At 45.6% G+C, this 24,102-nt stretch overlaps 2 protein-coding genes and 1 long non-coding RNA gene across 3 annotated transcripts; 2 read left to right on the top strand and 1 right to left on the bottom strand.

Moving 5' to 3' along the window:
• Nucleotides 1–13,837: 13,837 nt before the first annotated feature.
• On the top strand, nt 13,838–15,610 carry LOC125884313 (uncharacterized). Its single transcript, XR_007448685.1, has 3 exons — nt 13,838–13,953; nt 15,180–15,239; nt 15,478–15,610. It is a non-coding gene; the product is annotated as an uncharacterized LOC125884313 (long non-coding RNA).
• A 77-nt stretch (nt 15,611–15,687) lies between these two features.
• Nucleotides 15,688–19,850, top strand: LOC125884336 (mucin-5AC-like; the record flags this gene model as incomplete). Its single annotated transcript, XM_049569233.1, has 3 exons — nt 15,688–15,737; nt 17,573–18,318; nt 19,030–19,850. Coding segments are annotated over exons 1-3 (1,617 nt in total), but the record flags the coding sequence as incomplete, so codon positions are not given.
• Nucleotides 19,851–19,937: 87 nt separating this feature from the next.
• LOC125884335 (keratin-associated protein 5-4-like) lies at nt 19,938–23,968 on the bottom strand (the record flags this gene model as incomplete). Its single annotated transcript, XM_049569232.1, has 6 exons — nt 19,938–19,968; nt 20,275–20,562; nt 20,627–20,806; nt 21,312–21,371; nt 23,475–23,519; nt 23,595–23,968. Coding segments are annotated over 6 exons (978 nt in total), but the record flags the coding sequence as incomplete, so codon positions are not given.
• Nucleotides 23,969–24,102: the final 134 nt, after the last annotated feature.

Below are 24,102 nucleotides of genomic sequence, written 5' to 3'. Positions count from 1 at the left end.
GATATCTATCTGAATTGCCACCAGAACATTACTGCCATCACTGGTATGAAAAAGGACTATGTTGTCAGTAAAAATCCATGATTCATTATTGTCTAAGTCTTGTACAGCTTCAGATGATTTAACCATCAAATTGAACTTTCCACTGACCGGACAAAGTCATGACAGTGGATTAGGTATGTCTGTCGAACTCAACACACTTCTGTGTGGGAATGTCCAGGATCCTCGGCCAGACAGAATGACACAGCCAACTTTAAGCACCTGGTCCACTGAGTCATCGCTAGAATAATAAGCAAAAAAATATACCATTAAGCCCTGGGATGTCAGAAAATGCAACAAGCTACAGCAATATTTTACTTAGTGACAGTTACTAATTCTGTTTTGTTTAGTCATGCCAAACAAGTGATCAAGTCCAAGAACACAAGTGAAACCAGCTGCATTGAAAGGTAAAACCTTAAATCACTCTAACCATTGTCTGAAAACAGTTGCACATTTATTTTAATACATGCAGATTGAGAAATGTCTCCTCTTTAAAAAAAAAAAGAAAAAGTTAGGTCTTTGTAATTTGTACAAGATCATTCAAAATGGCGTAGTTTTACTTTGAGCTTAAAAGTGTGTGCAAATATTTCCCTAGTCTACAAATGCATGTAAAATTGATGTTAAGGTTTAACTAGATACTGTAGCATGGTATAACATGACATAGCAATAACAGAGAGCATATTGTAAAAGGAACAAGTGTTTTCAGTGAAATGAAGGAACACCTGCAGCTCATAGTGAGCCATGGTGAGGTATGATTTTTATATATATACACATATATATGTCAAAACAATGCACTGTCAGTTTTCTTATTTATACAAGGTGTATTTATGTAATCATGTATAGCTGTATTCTGTGAGATTTCTTCATTTAACTTTACAATGATCAGAATACAGATTCTTTGAAAACTTCAAATTGTCTCGTGTGATGTTTTGGAATTTTGGTGGGTAAATAGAAAATGCATCACTGTATGTTTAATGTCCGGAGCTTTAAATATTGAAGTGATGTTTACTGATAATCAAACCCTGCCGTGTGATGATTGTATGATTAAATTTTACAATAGTGTCTTAGAATCAGTCGCTCTCAGCCAATCAGGTGTGTTCAGAAAGCGAGAACTGGAAGTGGTGCACATTTTACTTTGGCTATGAGATTCTTATTTATTCAGACACAGCCACACAGTCTGAGAGAAACATTGTTCTTCAGTCACCTCTAACACAGAATAACCACCAGCATCAAAACCAGCATCAGTCATTGTCAAAATTTAAAGAAGTTAAAGTTAACTTTAAAAAAAGAGCATTTTAATGCACTATTATGTTGCAAAGACCTACGGCAGCCACAGTAAGAATAATGTTCACCAGAAATCTTCTTAGAAGCTTGACATTTTCGAAGTTCTCCTTTTTTTTAATTGACAAGGAAGCCACTTCATGGGTTCAAAGGATATTCAAGTGGTCAATAAAGAAAAAATAAAGGTGCAGATGACTTTCACAAAATTACCAAAAAAATTAAATTGTGAATTTGTGACACAAGTGCTCATAAGATAGTTGTTGAGATAATTCCTTGCAAGAGACACTTTTGTCTTTATTGTCAGCAGAAAGCAAAAACTTTTGGTAAGAGAGCAAAGACTATGGGCTTATAGTGGTTTACATCTGCAGTCCTTACAAACTTTACTTTTACTTCTGAACAGTTATTATACTGCCTAACAAAAAGTAACCATACACTCAACAAAGGAAACTGTCCCACTTTTAAAAGTGGCTATGCAGGTAATCTTTATGAGCAGCAATCATAACCCATACTTTGGTTGTTTTGTTAAGTGTTAACCTCTAGAGGCCATAGCAATTATTACTGGAGTCAGAGAGGAACTCAGGCGACGTAGTAGACAGAGCTGGGATGGGTCAAAGAAACACAGCACTCTGATCCAGGGCTTAGCAAACTTACACCCTGTTGTGTTGCGCAGGTGCACTGCTTTTTGATATGAACTGATTTGAATGCCTTTACTAGGGGCCGGGCAGGCAGCCCTGCCAGGACCCTCTTGTTTTCCTGCTCCTTCTTCCTTCTTCCTTCTTTCTCCTCCTTCTCCTTCTCCTCCCTCTTCTTCTTCTTCTTCTTCTTCTTCTTCTCATTCTTCTTCTCCTTCTCCTTCTCCTTCTTCTTCGGTGTGAGAGGAGTGCGAGAGGAAGAGCTGAATGCATGGAAGATTTTTCTTTCCTTTTTTTCTCCTTTTCTATCCTTTAGTCTTTGATGTCTTATCAGTTGTGGTTGTATTAGGTGCTTGGTGTTATATTCTGGTAGTTTTGTCTTAGTTTGCAGTTGTTTTGTGGGTTTTTGCCGTCCAGCCTTTGTCTGGTTGGGAGGCCACTCAGATGCCAGTATGGCGACCGGTGGCTTCTCCGGGCTGTCACGGAAACACGGCATCAAGACTGGTGCGTGGAGGAGGTGGCGTTGGCTGCGGGGGAGATCATCGGGCACAGCTCGGTAAAGTCTGCTGCTCGTATGAACAAGGCAGTGGTCTTGTTTTTGGAGAAAGTGGAGCAGGCGAACATGTTGGTGGAGACGGGGATCACCGTGAATGGGCTGTGTGAGCCGGTGCTGCCGCTGACGCAGCCGGCATCAAGGATCACTCTGTCTAACGTGCCTCCGTTCATCAGGGATGAGTTCCTGATCAAAGAGCTGTCTCGTCATGGAAAAGTGATATCACCGATAAAGAAAGTGCTGTCGGGGTGTAAGTCACCTTTGTTGAGACACGTGGTGTCTCACCACAGGCAGCTCTATATGATTTTGAACAATAAAGCAGAGGAGTTCAATTACCGCTCCTTTGTACGTGTAGATGACTTTAATTACACACTATTTGCTACCTCATCTCTGAGTAAATGTTTCGGCTACGGTGAGGAGGGACATCTCGTCAAAGCCTGCCCGAACCGTGGAGGGACCCGTTCCTGCCGCCAAGCGGCCGAGGCAAAGAAAAGGGCACTGGTCTTTGACACAGCACGGATGAGACATATTGATGTATTGTTTTTACAAGAAGTTCACAGTGATGAAAGTAATGAGGCAGACTGGAATAAAGAGCGGGAAGGACAGGTGGCTTTAAGCCACAACACCACGCTCAGTGGTGGAGTGGGCTTCTTGTTCTCCGGAACATTCACTCCATCTTCACTGGAGGTCGAGCATGTAGTGAAGGGGAGGTGTCTTTTAGCCAAAGCACAGTTTGAACATCACACTCTGGTTTTTATCAATATCTGTGCTCCAACCAACGGTACGGAGAGGAGGAGCTTTCTAGAAAAAGTAAATACTAGATTGAATTGCTGTGGCTCGGAGGATTTTTTATTCTTGGGAGGGGGTTTTAACTGTACTGAGTACGAGTTTTTAGATCGTAATCATGCAGAGCCTCATCCAGCCTCCCAACACACTCTGAAGCAGCTGGTCCACTCTCATGGCCTTGTGGATGTGTGGTGAAGGATGCACACAGACTGCAGACAGTACACATGGTCCCACCTGAGAGAGGACAGGATCTCCTTAGCCAGACTTCACCGGTTTTATTGTTTTAAGCACCATTTTAATGTTTTTAAGGGTTGTAAAATTATGCCAGCTGGTTTTACTGATGTTGTTGTTGTTATTAAGAATATTTTACCTAAGAGTGCGTACTGGCATTTTAATTCTGTTTTAATCTTTGATAAAGGTTTTAGAGAGGCTTTAAGCTATTTTTGGACTTCTTTTAGACAAAGGAAGGCTGAATTTACATGTCTTAGGCAGTGGTGGGACCGTGGCAAAGCCGAGATAAAGCTCTTATGTCAGCAGTATACTCTCAATGTCACAAGAGACACCTGTCGATCTATTAAAGACCTGGAGACTGAAATCGTGGAATTAGAGACACTCAGTGATTCCACAGGAAATCGAGGATATGTTGAAAGCCTCAAGTCCAAAAAAATGGCCTTAGCCAACCTGCTAGATACCAAAGTACAGGGTGCACTGGTCTGGTCCCGGGTTCAGAACATCACCGAGATGGATGCTCCCTCTAGCTTCTTCTTCGGCCTGGAGAAGAAGCACGGACAGAGGAAGGTGATCCATTCTCTGCTCTCTGACACAGGGCAGGAACTCACTGAGCCTGGCCAGTTACGAAGGCAAGCTGTGGACTTCTACTCATCTCTCTATACCAGTGAGTATGAGGAGAATGATGCTCTGTTTGAGGGGTTCTGTGGTGAACTGCCTCAGGTCTCCGTGGAGACCAATTCACAGCTAAACCGGCCACTGCAGATGGTGGAGCTGCACACCGCCCTGCAGAGTATGCAGGGACAGCGGGCTCCTGGCATCGATGGCCTGACTGTCGAGTTTTACAAAGCCTTCTGGAACATTATAGCACCTGATATTTTAGAGGTTTTTAATGAAAGTCTTCAGGCTTCAGGTTCTTTGCCACTGTCCTGCCGCAAGGCCGTTGTAGCTCTTCTGCCAAAAAAAGGAAATCTACAGGACATCAAGAACTGGTGCCCTGCGTCCATCTTATGTACAGATTACAAGATCCTGTCTAAGGTTCTAGCTAACAGGCTGAGGGAAGCTACCGGGACCAGACCTATTGTCATCCACCGGGACCAGACCTATTGTGTGCCTGGCAGGTCTATGGTAGACAATGTCTACCTAATTCGAGATGTTTTGAAGGTCTGCAGCTCACTGGGTATAAATACTGGTCTCATTTTGCTGGACCAGGAAAAGCCATTTGACCGTGTCAAACACTGCTTCCTCTGGAAAATCATGGAGAGGTTTGGGTTCGGCACTGGTTTTATTGCCAAGATCCGGGTGTTGTACAGTGACATTGAGAGTATGCTGAAGTTCAATGGCAGTCTGTGTGCTCCTGTCAGAGTGCATAGAGGCATCCGGCAGGGCTGTGCTCTGTCTGGGATGCTCTATGCACTCTCCCTGGAACCCCCCCTCTGTAAAATACGCACAAGCATTGATGGCCTGATTTTACCTGGTTTTAACAAAAACATTATTTTATCTGCTTATGCAGATGATGTCATCGTCCTGGTAAAAAATCAAAACGACGTTGATATTTTAGTTAATTTGACTGACTCTTTTAAAATTTTGTCCGCAGCGAGGGTCAACTGGAGTAAAAGCGAAGCCCTTGCTGTTGGTGGATGGCATAACGGCCTCCCTGTTATTCCGCAAAGTCTGTCCTGGAAAAAAGATGGTCTCAAGTACCTTGGTGTTTTCCTGGGTAATGAAATAATCATCAAAAGAAACTGGGAGGGAATCATAGGAAAAGTAGAGGGGAAGCCGAATGCATGGAAATGGTTGCTCCCTCAAATGTCTTTGAGAGGCAGAGTTCTCGTGCTAAATAATCTTGTAGCTTCATTGTTGTGGCACCGTTTGGCCTGTATGGATCCCCCATCAGGTCTTTTATCCCAGATCCAAGAAAAAATAGTGAACTTCTTCTGGGATGGGTTGCATTGGGTGCCACAGGGGGTGCTGTTTCTACCAAGAGAGGAGAGGGGACAGGGCCTCATCCACTTGGCCAGCAAAACTGCCACTTTTAGACTACAGTTTATCCAGAGGTTTCTGACAGGACCAGCAGATCTGGTGTGGAGAGAAGTGGCTAGCTGCATTCTCAAACGTGCGAGTAACTTGGGACTGGATGCTGCTCTGTTTTTAACTGATTCCAATGTTTTTAAGTTAAAGGGGTTGCCTCCATTTTATCAGGGTGTTTTTAAATCATGGGCCCTGTTCAAATGTTGTTCTAGGAAAAGCTCTAACTCTCTGTACTGGTTGTTAAATGAGCCTTTAGTTCATGGAGCCAGGCTGGACGTCTCTAGCAGAGCCACACCTGGGCTGATGGCAGCACTGTGCCGGACAAAGACCCTGGTCCTGAAGCAGGTGGTGGACGCCGCAGGGCCAGCGCTGATGGACTCCCAGGCTGTGGGCTCCCTGCTGGGCATCCAGTCCACCAGGGTGGTTCTGAAGGTCCTGGAGCTTTGGAGGCAGAGGCTCTCTGGAAGGGAGAGAAGCCTGCTGATGGACTATGGCCGTGGGACTGAACCAGACAGCACAGATCCGTTCCCAGAGATCTCCATAACCCCCCAGTTTGGAGAGTCAGGTGGACCACTCCTCAAGGAGCCCAACCAACTCAGCCTGCACGCAACAGACAGGAAAACCCTCTACAAGAACTGTGTTAAAGTGCTCAACAGGAGGGGACTGAGTGGCAGAGCGCCCTCTGCGTGGACTGGCAGGCTGGGAGGTGTGGGTCCACAGTGGAGAGTCTTGTACAAACCTCCCCTCAAAAAACGAACAGCCGACCTCCAGTGGAGGATTTTACACGGCGCCATCGCCTCAAACGCTTTTATCTCTGTTCTTAATCCTGATATGTCGAACCATTGCCCTTTCTGTCGCCTCCGCAAGACAGTTTTTCATGTTTTTAGTGAGTGTAAGAGACTCACAGAGCTCTTCATTCTTTTAACAAATGTTTTTAATCTGTTTGAAGAAACCTTTTGCAACACAGTGTTTATTTACAGTGCAGGGTAGAAGAGGGTGAACCAAAAGAAGTGGCAGCTCCTAAATTTTGTTTTAGGTGAAGTGAAGCTGGCTGTTTATGTGTCCAGGAAAAATAAAATGGAGAACAGAGCAGGTCAGGAGGCAGCCTCAGTCTGGTGCTGCAATGTCAGGTGCAGACTGAGGCTGGAGTTCAGTTTCTACAAGATGATAAATGACTTGGACAGTTTTAAGAACATTTTGTGTCACAGAAACATCCTTTGCACTGTTGTTAAAGATGAGCTGCAATTTGCACATTTTTTATCTGAGTGATTGCCCCACTGATTTATTTATTTTATTTATTAAATTTATTTATATGTAGATCTGCACTGTTTTTGGGCTATGTAGCACTTTAACAATGTGAACTGTACCTGGTATATGTTAAATAAAGTGGGGTTGTAAATCTTCTTCTTCTTCTTCTTCCGAGGAAATCCTACTTCCCATGCATGAAAAATCACCAAACTTTGCACAAAGGTCCAGTCCTGTGCCAGATTTGCTCAGCTGCAAACACAAGTCAATAGTCCTGACGGTGGCACTACAGCAAGCGTCTAAATTTCAAAACTTTGAAAATTCACAACAAATCGACCGTATGTGCTACAGCTTCGTAACTTTCACCAAAATGTAGCCCCAATACTGAAGAAACTTTTGTACATTTTGAATTCTGTCCTCATATGAATCATTGCTGTCAGTGGGAATAGAGTATCTTTACACATCAGTTTTTCACTTAAGGAGACAATCAATCATTGTTAAAAAACAAATTAACAACATCTCCATGCTGTCTAGATGCAAGATGTGTATTTTCAGATTTTTATCTTCATTTTTTACAGCCATTCAAAATTTGCCTTTCCATGCATGGACAACTGCTCTCCGGCACCCTGGTGACTGTTTTAGTTTCTTCTTTTTTTCCTCGGAGGAAATCCTATTAATAATTGCAATGCTCAAAAATATTGTTTCAATGAGTCCTCTATTTTACAGTATTCATGTAATCCTGATGAATGTTTGTTTATTGAAAATTACAATGTTTTGTAAAATAAGAAATTTGTCTTCATAACTAAATTTTGATACTAGTTTGAAATCTGCCTCTACATCAATGCTGGTGATTACCTACGTCAGTGTGAAACCATGAGTAGTTTCTCTCTTGGCACATACAGTCAGGTCCATAATTATTTGGACAATGATACAGTTGTCGTCATTTTGGCTCTGTACACCACCACAATGGGTTTTAAATGAAACAATGAATACCTGCTTAAAGTGCAGACTCTCAGCTTTCATTTAAGGCTTTTTTCAAAAATTTAGTATGGACCGTGTAGGAATTACAACCATTTCTTCACACAGTCCCCCAACTTTAAGTGCTCATAAGTACTTGGACAAACTAATATAATCATCAATTAAACCATCAGTTTCAATGGTTGCAAATCCTTTACAGTTAATGACTGCCTGAAGTGTTGGACACATAGACATCACCAGTTGCTGGCTTTCTTCCCTGGTGATGCTCTGCCAGCCCTTTACTGCAGCTGTCCGCACTTCCTGCTTGTGTTTTGCCTTCAGTTTTGGCTTCAGCAAGTGAAATGCATGCTCAGTTGGATTCAGGTCAGGTGATATGACTTGGCCATTGCAGAGCATTCCACTTCTTTGCCTTAAAAATGTCTTTGGTTGCTTTTGCAGTATGCTTCAGGTCATTGTCCAACTGCACTATGAAGCATCGTCCAGTGAGTTTTGAAGCATTTCGTTGAATCTGAGCAGATAATATAGCCCCAAACACTTCAGCTTTCATCCTGCTGCTCTTGTCAGCAAGAGAAGACTTCACTAGAATAAATACAGAGGGTTTATCACAAGATGTAAACCATTGGTTAGCCTTAAAAAATGGAAGGCCAGATTAGAGTTTGTCAAAAAACCATCTAAAATGCCTGTACAGTTGTGGAACAGCATACTATGGACAGATAAAACAAAGATCAAGTACCGGAATAATGGGAAGAGAAGAGAAGAGAAGAGAAGAGAAGAGAAGAGAAGAGAAGAGAAGAGAAGAGAAGAGAAGAGAAGAGAAGAGAAGAGAAGGAACTGCTCATGATCTGAAGCACACCACCTCATCAGTGAAGCATGGTGGAGGTACTGTTATGCTCAGTGGAACTGGTTCTCTCGTATTTATTGATGATGTTACTGCTGATTGAAATGGATGGAAATTCTTTTCCATTTGTGCAATCTGTAATGTCAGGATCACTTTCACCTTTGGTTTGAGAGTGGACACTTGGCTACAGTCACCACATTTTTTACATTTGATGCTGAAACTGTCTGGACTGAAGTCAGGAAATGGTGTTGTACAGTTTTTGCAGATGAAAGTCCTCATAATGTTGACTCTTGCAATTTGGCCTGTGACTTTCTCCTCATTGGTTGGTGTGATCTTGTTTCATTGTCCAAGGAGTGAGGATGTCATTTTTGTTTGTGGTGTAGTGCTGAGGACTTTACAGTTACTGAGGTCTTCACAGTCACTTTTGCAAAATGATACCAGCTACTGATAGTATAAAGTCACCATAACCACTGAGAAAGGTCAAATCACAAAAGTTGAAATTGCACCACAGTGCCCAAATGTTGACTCACCTATTCCTCCTTCAACCAACTCAGCCTGTGGTCTCCTGACAAAATCTCAAATCCAAAACTGAAAGTCTTTGCTGTTCTTTTTTTCCCCCACCTTAAGATGAAAATGGAAATCTGTGTTCTATAATAAATATCATGTTGTCATTTTTCATCCTCCTCACTGTCTTATATTTTACAAATATGTTGTCATTTCTGTAACCATCTGTGCTTCTCAATTCTGGTCCTGTGGACCCACTCTCCCTGCATGTTGTTATCAGGCTTCTGCAGAGCTTGATAACAAGCTTAACATTTGAATCAGGTGTGTTGGAAGACACTGCATCCACATTAGCTTATTTGACTCTGGACTTAAGAAAACAGGTGTTTGTTATTTGCCCTAATCAAGCTGAAATAAAGATCCAACCTCAAGGTCCCACTTTATTTAGAAATGATTTCACTGAAACAAGTCAACAGGAAAAACTCAACCTAACAGACACAACACAAACGAAACAAATTGCTTTTTTTGTGATCAACTTTTTATTTATTTATTCATTATTTACACAGTGGAGGAGAAGCATCTTTACATCCCTCTCCATATTTCCTTGTTCCCTCCAATCCCACTCCATCCTCACCTTCTAAACCCTAATATGATTAAATCAAGGTGGAGAACAATGACAAAATGAATGAACAATGAAAAAAAAAAAAGAAAAACACACAAAACACCCACACACAACTCTTAACCCTTTCCCCCTGCTACTTCATGACCCTTACATACATTCATACTCCTGAAGTCCACAATGAGCTCCTTGGTTTTCTTGGTGTTGAGTGTTAGGTTGTTTTCTGTACACCATGTGACCAGGTTGTGGACCTCTGCTCTGTAGGCTGTCTCATCCTCCCCTGTTATGAGCCCAACCAGTCTGGTGTTGTCTGCAAACTTTATTATGGTGTTGCTGGGGTGGAAGGGCTTGCAGTCATGAGTGTACACAGAATATAACAGGAGGCTCAACACACAGCCGTGGGGGTAGCCAGTGCTGAGGGTTAAGGCGGAAGATGTGTGGGTGCCCAGCCTCACTGTTTGGGGCAGGTTAGTTAAGAATTCCATAATCCAGTTGCAGGTGTTACAGCTTCCTGATGAGGATGTGGGGGATGATGGTGTTCAACGCCGAGCTGTAATCAGTGAAGAGCATCCTTACATCAATCAATCAATTTTATGTATAAAGCCCAATATCACAAATCACAATTTGCCTCACAGGGCTTTACAGCATACGACATCCCTCTGTCCTTTGGACTCTCGCAGCGGATAAGGAAAAACTCCCCCCCAAAAAAATTTTAACGGGGGAAAAAAAAATGGAAGAAACCTCAGGAAGAGCAAGTGAGGAGGGATCCCTCTTCCAGGACAGACAGACGTGCAATAGATGTCGTACAGAACAGATCAGCATGATAAATTAACAGTAATCCGTATGACACAATGAGACAGAGAGAGACAGAGAGAGAGAGAGATGAAGGACAGATGATAATGTTAATAGCATACAACAACATTAATGAAAGTAATAATATTAGAATTATAATTCCGGTTATTGTGGTACAATATGTTGAAAGTATATATTAATATCTGATAGCTTACATATCTGACAATAATCATATGTGTATAATAACAGTAGAAGTATGACTAATGATCACAGCAGCAGCAGGAGGCATTTGGCAGGACCACGGCAGCAGCACAACCACACACGTCACAATATCCAGGCACCGCTGCGATGTCAGTTAACCTGCGAGACAGTGGAGCACAAAGGCTCTGGAGAAGAAACTGAGTTAGTGACATGCAGTACAGCCAAGTTAGCAAGATGCAATAACAGGACATGAGAGGGACAGAGAGAGAGAGAGAGAGAGAGAGAGAGAGAAGGAGAGAAGGTGCCCGGTGTATTATAGGAGGTCCCCCAGCAGACTAGGCCTAAGTCAGCCTAACTAGGGGCTGGTACAAGGCAAGCCTGAGCCGGCCCTAACTATAAGCTTTATCAAAGAGGAAAGTCTTAAGTCTAGTCTTAAATGTGGAGATGTGGACATATGTCCCTCTGCGCTCTAGATGGTTCAGGGCTGTGTGAAGTGCTATGGCAATGGCATCATCCGGTGACCTGTTCGCTCTGTAGGCAAACTGATGTTATTCCAGTGTCAATGGAAGGCTGGTTTTGATGTGTTTTAATACCAGCCTCTCAAAGCACTTCATGACTACAGGGGTAAGTGCCACAGGTCTATAGTCATTCAGGTAGCTGGGGGAGGGCTTATTCGGGACCGGAATGACGGTGGATGTCTCCAGACAGGATGGAATGGCGGCTTGGGCGAGAGACAGGTTGAAGATATTAGTGAAGACAGGAGCAAGCTGGTCGGCACATTCTTTGAGTACTTTTCCAGGTATTCTTTCTGGGCCGGCAGCCTTCCTTGGGTTCACTGATCTGAGCACTCGCCTTACTTCATACTCCTGCACTGTGAGTGGGTGGGTGCAGGGGACAGGTGTAGACGGCCCCTCCACTGACCTCAAAGCAAGCAAAGAAACAGTTAAGTTCCTCTGCTAACGCTGCATCTCTGTTTAACAGTGTGGAGTTACTGCCCTTGTAGTTGGTGATATGATTTATACCCTGCCACGCCCCCCTCGGGTCATTGTCTGTGAAATAGTCTTGTATTTTCCTCGTATAGTCCCATTTAGCCTCTCTGATGGCCCTTTTCAGGTCGGCTCTCGCTGTGCTGTACCTGGCTGTATCCCCTGACCTGTATGCAGCGTCTCGGGCTTTGAGGAGAGACTGGACTGCCTTGGTCATCCAGGGCTTTTGGTTTGGAAATACCCTGACTTCCTTGTTCACAGTGACATTGTCCACACAAGCAGTGATGTAGAATAGTACGGTTTGGCTGTATTCATCCAAGTCTGACTGTGCAAATATATCCCACTCAGTGAGTGCAAAGCAGTCATGTAGCTGTAGGAAAGCATCCTCAGGCCAGGTTTTGATAGTCTTTATGAAAGGCTTTGTTCTCTTCCTGAGGGGCACGTATGTTGGGATGAGGAGCAGTGATAGGTGGTCAGAAAGTCCTAAGTGTGGCAAGGGAACTGCTTTGTATGCATGCTTTATGTTTGAATAAAAATAATCGAATGTGTTTTGCCTCCTGGTGGCACATTTCACGTACTGTAGCGCTTTTCACGTACTGATACCATATTAAGGGCTTAATTCAATTCATATTAAATGGGCTTTATTGGCATGGAAAACATCCACTGCCAGAGCAAGTGTGACAGAAAAACAAAACTTGTGTGTACAGTGAGTACATTTCTACCAGAATTTGGGTAATATACATGTTGCTGCTGATTGGGTACATCTCACATGGTTTTGAGGAAATGTTAAATCTGGAAACTGCAGCAAAACAGTGCACACCGTTTTCAGATTGAACGTGCCCTATAAAGACCAGTGTTAATGTCTCCAATATTCAAGGTTGAGTTACTTTATCAAAGTAAGTGTGTCAATGTATGTCACATCACACATGACGTATGTGATGTATGTCACGTGAGATACGCCATGTTCGTTGTCATGTGGGCTACTCATTTTAAGCCAAAACATGATCTGTTTTCTGTTAAACCTAACCAATGAATTTTGTTGCCTAAACTCAACCAGATAGTTTTACTGCTCCTACAACAGTTTCTGTTCTGCCGTCCAGTGGTATTTGAGGCTGGTCAAATCCCCACAGACCCCCATGTTGACCCCCATCCTGATAATACACTTTTAAACAGAACAGCAGGACAGACGTTCACTGTGTATTCATTATGCAGATAAGATGAGCTCATTTGACATAAAACCAAACAGAAACATATTATTAAAGTGGTTTAAGACATTAGATCATGAATTTTTGTAAACCAGACAAACCTGATCTTAAAGCTTAATCTAACATAATTATCAAGAGTTAACCGGCCAGTGGGTAGAGAGGATATTCAAATGAATTTGCATGACATACAAATCACTGACTTTGTATAAAATGACATCATTAAAAATTATTCTTACTGCTAGGAAGTCCTGAATATCAAAAATTGTTACGCTGTATCTTCACGACTGGATTTTCATCATATGCTCATCTTGTGGCCAGTATAGTTATGACAGTTTTTAAAGTGAACTGTATGCAGCATTTAAAAGGTCGTTAACAGTCTTTCATTCAACGTGGTGAACCCTGTAAAAGTCCAGTGTTAGCAGGTGCAGTTTATTTGTCATTATAAACATACTAATGTCATGATCTGACACTCAAGATATGTATTGTACTGTATTACCTATTAACATAACTCCTCGGAAAAAACCCAAGTATCACAGAGAATACTCATTCACTGTGTCAAAACATACAATTTCCTTGTTTCTTTTTTGAGTGTGCCTTTCGCTAGGAATCTAAATTGATTTCTTTGTTATATTTCTATGTTGTTATAACCTCTAATCGCATCAGTGAACCTTCAATCAACATTCACTTTGGAGGAATGTACCAGCAACCTGTTTCACAGGATGAAAAAAAGGGAGTATGCCACTTTACTGAGCCACGAAACTCACATATTTACATCTGACAGCCTGTATCCAATGATGTGGTTTTGTTTATCACAAAGGTATCACAACATTCTTAAGAGATTATCAGTTATGAGTCACGTCATTAGCTTTGTATTCTGTTCCAATATAAAGGCCATAATAGATGTGGACTGTCACTTAAGGTGAAAGGTTTGGAACATCACAGACGTGAACAGGACTGAATTAAGACACTGGAATAGTGTTTAACATTGAAAGCAGATAGAAGAGGGGGATTTATACCTTCATCTCATATCTTTACATTTGGGTAAGTGCATTTTTTATTATATATATGTAGACCTTTGTACGTTTATACACTGTGTGTGTGTGTGTGTGTGTGTGTGTGTGTGTGTGTGTGTGTGTGTGTGTGTCTGTTTAATGTTTGTGTGTTTACATATTTAAGTACAAATGTATTTTATCAACAGTCTCTATCCAACCTTTAGGAAATGTTCATGTATTCTCTTTCATTATGATTTATGTGTCATTATCACATATTTAAAGTGACAATAAGTGACTGCCTCATTAAGTTATTATAAAATGTTGTAAAATCCAGTTTTTTAGTTTCCCCCAAATATAGGTGCTATTTAATTTTGTTTTTCATCTCCATTTATTCGGCATTTCTAACCTTTCTCTCACTTGTCAACAGTTTATGTCTTTTGTCAGAAAGCCACATGAATGAAAATGTACAGTGTACGACAACCAGTACTGTAGTCCAGACCACCTAAACCGAGACCAAGTCATGACCAAGACCAGAGTGTATGGAGACTCAGACAAAACCAAGACTCAGAGGTTGAGACCAAGTTTAGACCAAAACCAAGACCAGTGCGAGTACCACACTGCATGGTAGAAACTGTGTGACATACAAACCATAGGCACTCCCAAAATTGATCTCAAAGATCCACATTCTCATAAGAACACCTACAAAGACAAAAGAAGATTCCTCTTCATTCACCTCTGTTATTGCCATATTGTCTGTATGTGTTAGTATAACATGAGAAATGTTTTTATTGAATAATTAAAGGCATGGTGGAGGTGAATTTTTTGTTATTTAGTAATATCAACGTGGTTGTGATGTTGAACGGTCTCCAAATAAAAATCCAGAATCCTGACACTGAGACAAGACCAAGTAAAAATGCACTCGAGTAACAAAGACCAAGACGTTCAAAAAGTGGTCTTTACATCAGTGTCGAAAACTAAACAAATCTCGAACACGGCAATATTAACTGAAACATTGATGAGTTTAACAGGAGTGAAAGTTGCATTTTATCACAGTTCCTTCAAAGGATAAAATCATGGATCAGGATACAGATTATTTCATGGACAGATACTGCATTATGATTTTTTTTTTAAATCAAGCCTTTCCCATTGATTGTGTTTTGTGTAACTTGAGTAAAAAAGACTAAAATCACTGCTATTATGAAAACTGTCATTTGCAGGTTTAACACTGTGTAATACTTAAAAGTCACTAAATCTCTGTACTGTTTGATTTTATAGAGAAAAAGAAAACCAGGATGGGTGTCACACACATCGTATCAGTGTTGCTGATTCTAACAGGTGAGCTGAGTCATGTTGAACCAGTTGCTTTGAAATGTTAATAGAAAATATGAAAAGGTGAAAGATCGACACCAACACAACATCAAGTTATGGTTGAATTCTTCCCGACACATCATCAAATATTTCTTAGATAAATGAACATCAGAGTGTAGAATCACCTTTATGTTGTAATTACTTAATATAAGAGCAAAATAAATTGAGTTTTGATAAAACTGTTGAATTCTTTGGTGCTTTATAGCTACAATGACACCAGCCGCATCTACGACTACTGCTGCAACAACTTCTGCAACTACAACTGCAGGACCTACCACTGGTGCACCTGCCACTACTGCAGCAACAACCGCAGCAACAACTGCTGCACCTACAACTGCTGCAACTGCCACTACTGCTGCAACAACTGCTGCACCTACAACTGCCACTCCAACAACTGCTCCACCTGCCACTACTAATGCAACTACAGCTGCAGCACTTACCACTGCTGCACCTGCCACTACTGCAGTAACAACTCCTGCTGCTGCAACAACCGCTGCACCTGCGACTACTGCTGCAGCAACTGCTGCAACTACAACTGCAGCACCTACAACTGCTGCAACTACCACTGCTGCACCTACAACTGTCGCTACAACAACTGCTGTACCTGCCACTACTGCTACAACAACAATTGTAGCACCTGCAACTACCGCTGCAACAACTGCTGCACCTGCCACGACTAATGCAACTACAACTGCTGCAACTACAACTGCTGCAACTACAACTACTGCAACTATAACTGCCGCTGCTACAAGTACAGCCCCTACCACTGCTGCACCTGCCACTACTGCAGCAACAACTGCTACAACAACAACTGCTGCAACTACAACTGCTGCACCTACAACTTCCGCTGCAACAACTGCTGCACCTGCCACTACTAATGCAACTACAACTGCTGCAACTACAACTGCCGCTGCTACAACTACAGCCCCTACCACTGCTGCACCTGTCACGACTGCAGCAACAACTGCTACAACAACAACTGCTGCACCTGCCACTACTAATGCAACTACAACTGCTGCAACTACAACTGCAGCACCAACAACTGCTGCAACTACAACTGCTGCACCTACAACTGCCGCTGCAACAACTGCTGCACCTGCCACTACTAATGCAACTACAACTACTGCAACTACAACTGCCGCTGCTACACCTGCCACTACTGCAGCAACGATAGCTACAACAACAACTGCCGCTGCAACAACTGCTGCACCTACCACTACTAATGCAACTATAACTGCTGCAACTACAACTGCCGCTACTACAACTACCGCCCCTACCACTGCTGCACCTGTCACTACTGCTGCACCTGCCACTACTGTTGTAACAACTGCTGCACCTACCACTGCTGCACCTGCCACTACTACAGCAACAACTGCTGCAACTACAACTGCTGCACCTACCACTGCTGCACCCACCACTACTGCTGCAACAACTGCTGCAACTACAACTGCAGCACCTACCACTGCTGCACCTACAACTGTCGCTACACCAACTGCTGCACCTGCCACAACTGCAGCAACAACTGCTGCAACTACAACTACATCACCTACCACTGCTGCACCTGCCACTACTGCTGCAACAACTGCTGCAACTACAACTGCTGCACCTACCACTGCTACAGCAACAACTGCTGCAGCTACAACTGCTGCAACTACAACTGCTGCAGCCACAACTGCTGCTGCAACAACTGCTGCAACTACAACTGCAGCACCTACCACTGCTGCACCTACAACTGTCGCTACACCAACTGCTGCACCTGCCACTACTGCTGCAACAACTGCTGCAACTACAACTGCAGCCCCTACCACTGCGGCACCTGCCACTACTGCAGCAACAACTGCTGCAACTACAATTGCTGCCACTACAACCGCTGCACCTGCCACCACTGCTGCAACAACTGCTGCAACTACAACTGCAGCACCTGCCACTACTACAGCAACAGCTGCTGCAATTACAACTGCTGCAACTACCACTGCAGCACCTACCACTGCTGCAGTAACAACTGCTGCAACTACCACTGCTGCACCTACAACTGTCGCTACAACCACTGCTGCACCTTCAACTACTGCTGCAACAACTGCTGCAACTACAACTGCAGCAGCTACAACTGCTGCAACTACAACTGCAGCACCAACAACTGCTGCAACTACAACTGCCGCTGCAACAACTGCTGCACCTGCCACTACTGCTGCAACAAGTGCTGCAACTACAACTGCAGCACCTACAACTGCCGCTACAACAACTGTTGCACCTGCCACTACTGCTGCAACTACAACTGCTGCACCTGCCACTACTGCAGCAACAACTGCTGCAACTACAACTGCTGCAACTACAACTGCTGCACCTACCACTGCTGCACCTCCAACCACTGCTGCACCTACAACTGTCGATACAACAACTACTGCACCTGCCACGACTGCTGCAACAAGTGCTGCAACTACAACTGCAGCAACAACAACTGCCGCTGCAACAACTGCTGCACCTGCCACTACTGCTGCATCAACTGCTGCAACTACAACTGCAGCACCAACAACTGCTGCAACTACAACTGCAGCACCTACTACAGCACCAACAACTGCTGCATCTACAACTGCAGCACCTGCCACTACTGCTGCAACAACTGCTGCACCTACAACTGCCACCACTGCAACAACTGCTGCACCTGCCACTACTGCTGCATCAACTGCTGCAACTACAACTGCAGCACCAACAACTGCTGCAACTACAACTGCAGCACCTGCCACTACTGCTGCAACAACTGCTGCACCTACAACTGCCACCACTGCAACAACTGCTGCAACTACAACTGCTGCACCTACCACTGCTGCACCTCCAACCACTGCTGCACCTACAACTGTCGATACAACAATTACTGCACCTGCCACGACTGCTGCAACAAGTGCTGCAACTACAACTGCTGCAACAACAACTGCCGCTACAACAACTACTGCACCTGCCACTACTGCTGCAACAAGTGCTGCAACTACAACTGCAGCACCTACAACTGCCGCTGCAACAACTGTTGCACCTGCCACTACTGCTGCAAGTACAACTGCTGCACCTGCCACTACTGCAGCAACAACTGCTGCAACTACAACTGCTGCACCTCAAACTACTGCTGCAACAACTGCTGCAACTACAACTGTCGCTACAACAACTGCTGCACCTGCCATTACTGCTGCAACAACTGCTGCAACTACAACTGCAGCACCTACAACTGCTGCAACAACCACTGCTGCACCTACAATTGTTGCTACAACAACTGCTGCACCTGCCACGACTGCTGCAACAAGTGCTGCAACTACAACTGCAGCACCTACAACTGCTGCTGCAACAACTGTTGCACCTGCCACTACTGCTGCAAGTACAACTGCTGCACCTACCACTGCTGCACCTCCAACCACTGCTGCACCTACAATTGTCGCTACAACAACTGCAGCACCTGCCACAACTGCTGCAACAACTGCTGCACCTACAACTGCCACCACTGCAACAACTGCTGCACCTGCCACTACTGCTGCATCAACTGCTGCAACTACAACTACAGCACCAACAACTGCTGCATCTACAACTGCAGCACCTGCCACTACTGCTGCAACAACTGCTGCACCTGCTACTACTGCAGCAACAACTGCTGCAACTACAACTGCTGCACCTCCAACTACTGCTGCAACAACTGCTGCAACTACAACTGCCGCTGCAACAACTGCTGCACCTGCCACTACTGTTGCAACAAGTACTGCAACTGCAACTGCAGCACCTACAACTGCCGCTACAACAACTGTTGCACCTGCCACTACTGCTGCAATTACAACTGCTGCACCTGCCACTACTGCAGCAACAACTGCTGCAACTACAACTGCTGCAACTACAACCGCTGCACCTACCACTGCTGCACCTCCAACCACTGCTGCACCTACAACTGTCGATACAACAACTACTGCACCTGCCACGACTGCTGCAACAAGTGCTGCAACTACAACTGCAGCACCTGCCACTACTGCAGCAACAACTGCTGCAACAACTGCTGCAACTATAACTGCCGCTGCAACAACTGCTACACCTGCGATGACTGCTCCAACAAGTGTTGCCACAACAACTGCAGCACCTACAACTGCCGCTGCAACAACTGCTGCACCTGCCACTACTGCACCTGCCACTACTGCGGCAACAACTGCTGCAACTACAACTGCTGCACCTACCACTGCTGTTCCTGTGACTACTGCTGCAACAACCGCCGCAACTACAACTGTAGCGCCCACAATTGCTGCAACTACCATTGTTGCACCTACAACTGTCGCTACAACAACTGCTGCACCTGCCACTACTGCTGCAATTACAACTGCTGCAACTACAACTGCAGCACCTACCACTGCTGCACCTGCCACTACTGCAATTACAACTGCTGCAACTACAACTGCAGCACCTACCACTGCTGCACCTGTCACTACTGCTGCACCTGCCACTACTGTTGTAACAACTGCTGCACCTACCACTGCTGCACCTGCCACTACTACAGCAACAACTGCTGCAACTACAACTGCTGCACCTACCACTGCTGCACCCACCACTACTGCTGCAACAACTGCTGCAACTACAACTGCAGCACCTACCACTGCTGCACCTGCCACTACTGCTGCAACAACTGCTGCAACTACAACTACATCACCTACCACTGCTGCACCTGCCACTACTGCTGCAACAACTGCTGCAACTACAACTGCTGCACCTACCACTGCTAAAGCAACAACTGCTGCAGCTACAACTGCTGCAACTACAACTGCTACACCCACCACCACTGCTGCTGCAACAACTGCTGCAACTACAACTGCAGCACCTACCACTGCTGCACCTACAACTGTCGCTACACCAACTGCTGCACCTGCCACTACTGCTGCAACAACTGCTGCAACTACAACTGCAGCCCCTACCACTGCGGCACCTGCCACTACTGCAGCAACAACTGCTGCAACTACAATTGCTGCCACTACAACCGCTGCACCTGCCACCACTGCTGCACCGACAACTACTGCACCTACAACTACTGCACCTACAACTACTGCTGCAACAACTGCTGCAAATACAACTGCTGCACCGACAACTACTGCACCTACAACTACTGCACCTTCCACTACCGCTGCAACAACTGCTGCACCTACCACAGCTGCACCAACAACTACTGCACCTACAACTACCGCTGCAACAACTGCTGTGAATACAACAGCTGCACCGACAACTACTGCACCTACAACTACTGCACCTACAACTACCGCTGCAACAACTGCTGCACCTACAAACAACTGCTGCACCAACAACTACTGCACCTACAACTACCACTGCAACAACTGCTGCACCTACAACAGCTGCACCAACAACTACTGCACCTACAACTACCGCTGCAACAACTGCTGCACCTACAACAGCTGCACCGACAACTACCGCTGCAACAACTGCTGCACCGACAACTACTGCACCTACAACTACTGCTGCAACAACTGCTGCAAATACAACAGCTGCACCAACAACTACTGCACCTACAACTACTGCTGCAACAACTGCTGCACCTGCCACTACTGCTGCTACAACTGCTGCAACTACAACTGCAACACCTACAACTGCCACGACAACAACTGCTGCACCTGCAACTACTGCTGCAACAACAACAGCTGCACTCCGCCACTACTGCAGCAACAACTGCTGCAACTACAACTGCTGCAACTACAACTGCTGCACCTACCACTGCTGCACCTCCAACCACTGCTGCACCTACAACTGTCGATACAACAACTACTGCACCTGCCACGAATGCTGCAACAAGTGCTGCAACTACAACTGCAGCAACAACAACTGCCGCTGCAACAACTGCTGCACCTGCCACTACTGCTGCAACAAGTGCTGCAACTACAACTGCAGCACCTACAACTGCCGCTGCAACAACTGTTGCACCTGCCACTACTGCTGCAAGTACAACTGCTGCAAGTACAACTGCTGCACCTGCCACTACTGCAGCAACAACTGCTGCAACTACAACTGCTGCACCTCCAACTACTGCTGCAACAACTGCTGCAACTACAACTGCCGCTGCAACAACTGCTGCACCTGCCACTACTGCAGCAACAACTGCTGCAACTACAACTGCAGCACCTACAACTGCTGCAACAACTGCTGCACCTACAACTGCCACCACTGCAACAACTGCTGCACCTGCCACTACTGCTGCTACAACTGCTGCAACTACAACTGCAGCACCTACAACTGCTGCAACTACCACTGCTGCACCTACAACTGCCACCACTGCAACAACTGCTGCACCTGCCACTACTGCTGCAACAACTGCTGCAACTACAACTGCTGCACTTACAACTTCCGCTGCAACAACTGCTGCACCTGCCACTACTGCTGCAAGTACAACTGCTGCACCTACCACTGCTGCACCTCCAACCACTGCTGCACCTACAATTGTCGCTACAACAACTGCTGCACCTGCCACAACTGCTGCAACAAGTGCTGCAACTACAACTGCAGCAACAACAACTGCCGCTGCAACAACTGCTGCACCTGCCACTACTGCTGCAACAAGTGCTGCAACTACAACTGCAGCACCTACAACTGCCGCTGCAACAACTGTTGCACCTGCCACTACTGCTGCAAGTACAACTGCTGCACCTGCCACTACTGCAGCAACAACTGCTGCAACTACAACTGCTGCACCTCCAACTACTGCTGCAACAACTGCTGCAACTACAACTGCCGCTGCAACAACTGTAACTGCAGCACCTACAACTGCCGCTACAACAACTTTTGCACCTGCCACTACTGCTGCAAGTACACCTGCTGCACCTGCCACTACTGCAGCAACAACTGCTGCAACTACAACTGCTGCAACTACAACCGCTGCACCTACCACTGCTGCACCTCCAACCACTGCTGCACCTACAACTGTCGATACAACAACTACTGCACCTGCCACGACTGCTGCAACAAGTGCTGCAACTACAACTGCAGCACTTACAACGTCCATTGCAACAACTGCTGCACCTGCCACTACTGCTGCAACAACTGCTGAAACTACCACTGCTGCACCTGCCACTACTGCAGCAACAACTGCTGCAACTATAACTGCCGCTGCAACAACTGCTACACCTGCGATGACTGCTCCAACAAGTGTTGCCACAACAACTGCAGCACCTACAACTGCCGCTGCAACAACTGCTGCACCTGCCACTACTGCACCTGCCACTACTGCGGCAACAACTGCTGCAACTACAACTGCTGCACCTACCACTGCTGTTCCTGTGACTACTGCTGCAACAACCGCCGCAACTACAACTGTAGCGCCCACAATTGCTGCAACTACCATTGTTGCACCTACAACTGTTGCTACAACAACTGCTGCACCTGCCACTACTGCTGCAATTACAACTGCTGCAACTACAACTGCAGCACCTACCACTGCTGCACCTGCCACTACTGCAGTAACAACTGCTGCAACTACCACTGCTGCACCTACAACTGTCACTACAACCACTGCTGCACCTACAACTGCTGCTCCAACAACCGCTGCACCTACAACTGCAGCACCTACAGCTGCTGTTCCAACAACTGCAGCACCAACAACTGCCGCACCTACAACAGCTGCTCAAACGACTGCTGCACCTACCACCGCTGCACCAACAACTGTGGCACCAACAACTGCAGCACCTACAACTGCCGCTCCAACAACTGTTGCACCTGCCACTACTGCTGCAACTACAACTGCTGCACCTGCCACTACTGCAGCAACAACTGCTGCAACTACAACTGCTGCACCTACCACTGCTGCACCTCCAACCACTGCTGCACCTACATCTGTCGATACAACAACTACTGCACCTGCCACGACTGCTGCAACAAGTGCTGCAACTACAACTGCAGCAACAACAACTGCCGCTGCAACAACTGCTGCACCTACAACTGCTGCTCAAACAACTGCTGCACCTGCAACTGCTGCACCTGCAACTGCAGCACCTACAATGGCTGCACCTACAACTGCTGCTCAAACAACTGCAGCACCTACAATGGCTGCACCTACAACTGCTGCACCTACAACTGCTGCACCTACAACTGCTGCACCTGCAACTGCTGCACCTCCCACTACTGCTGCAACAAGTGCTGCAACTACAACTGCAGCAACAACAACTGCCGCTGCAACAACTGCTGCACCTGCCACTACTGCTGCAACAAGTGCTGCAACTACAACTGCAGCACCTACAACTGCCGCTGCAACAACTGTTGCACCTGCCACTACTGTTGCAACAAGTGCTGCAACTGCAACTGCAGCACCTACAACTGCCGCTACAACAACTGTTGCACCTGCCACTACTGCTGCAAGTACAACTGCTGCACCTGCCACTACTGCAGCAACAACTGCTGCAACTACAACTGCTGCAACTACAACTGCTGCACCTACCACTGCTGCACCTCCAACCACTGCTGCACCTACAACTGTCGATACAACAACTACTGCACCTGCCACGACTGCTGCAACAAGTGCTGCAACTACAACTGCAGCACTTACAACTTCCACTGCAACAACTGCTGCACCTCCCACTACTGCTGCAACAAGTGCTGCAACTACAACTGCAACACCTACAACTGCCGCTGCAACAACTGCTGCACCTGCCACTACTGCTGCAACAACTGCTGCAACTACAACAGCTGCACCTACAACTGCCACTCCAACAACTGTTGCACCTGCCAATACTGCTGCAAGTACAACTGCTGCACCTGCCACTACTGCAGCAACAACTGCTGCAACAACAACTGCTGTACCTCCAACTACTGCTGCAAC

This window comes from Epinephelus fuscoguttatus, linkage group LG23, assembly GCF_011397635.1.
Source record: "Epinephelus fuscoguttatus linkage group LG23, E.fuscoguttatus.final_Chr_v1".
Lineage (NCBI taxonomy): Eukaryota > Metazoa > Chordata > Actinopteri > Perciformes > Serranidae > Epinephelus > Epinephelus fuscoguttatus.
The sequence above is the reverse complement of the archived record's forward strand: the minus strand, read 5'-3'. Positions and strand labels throughout refer to the sequence as shown.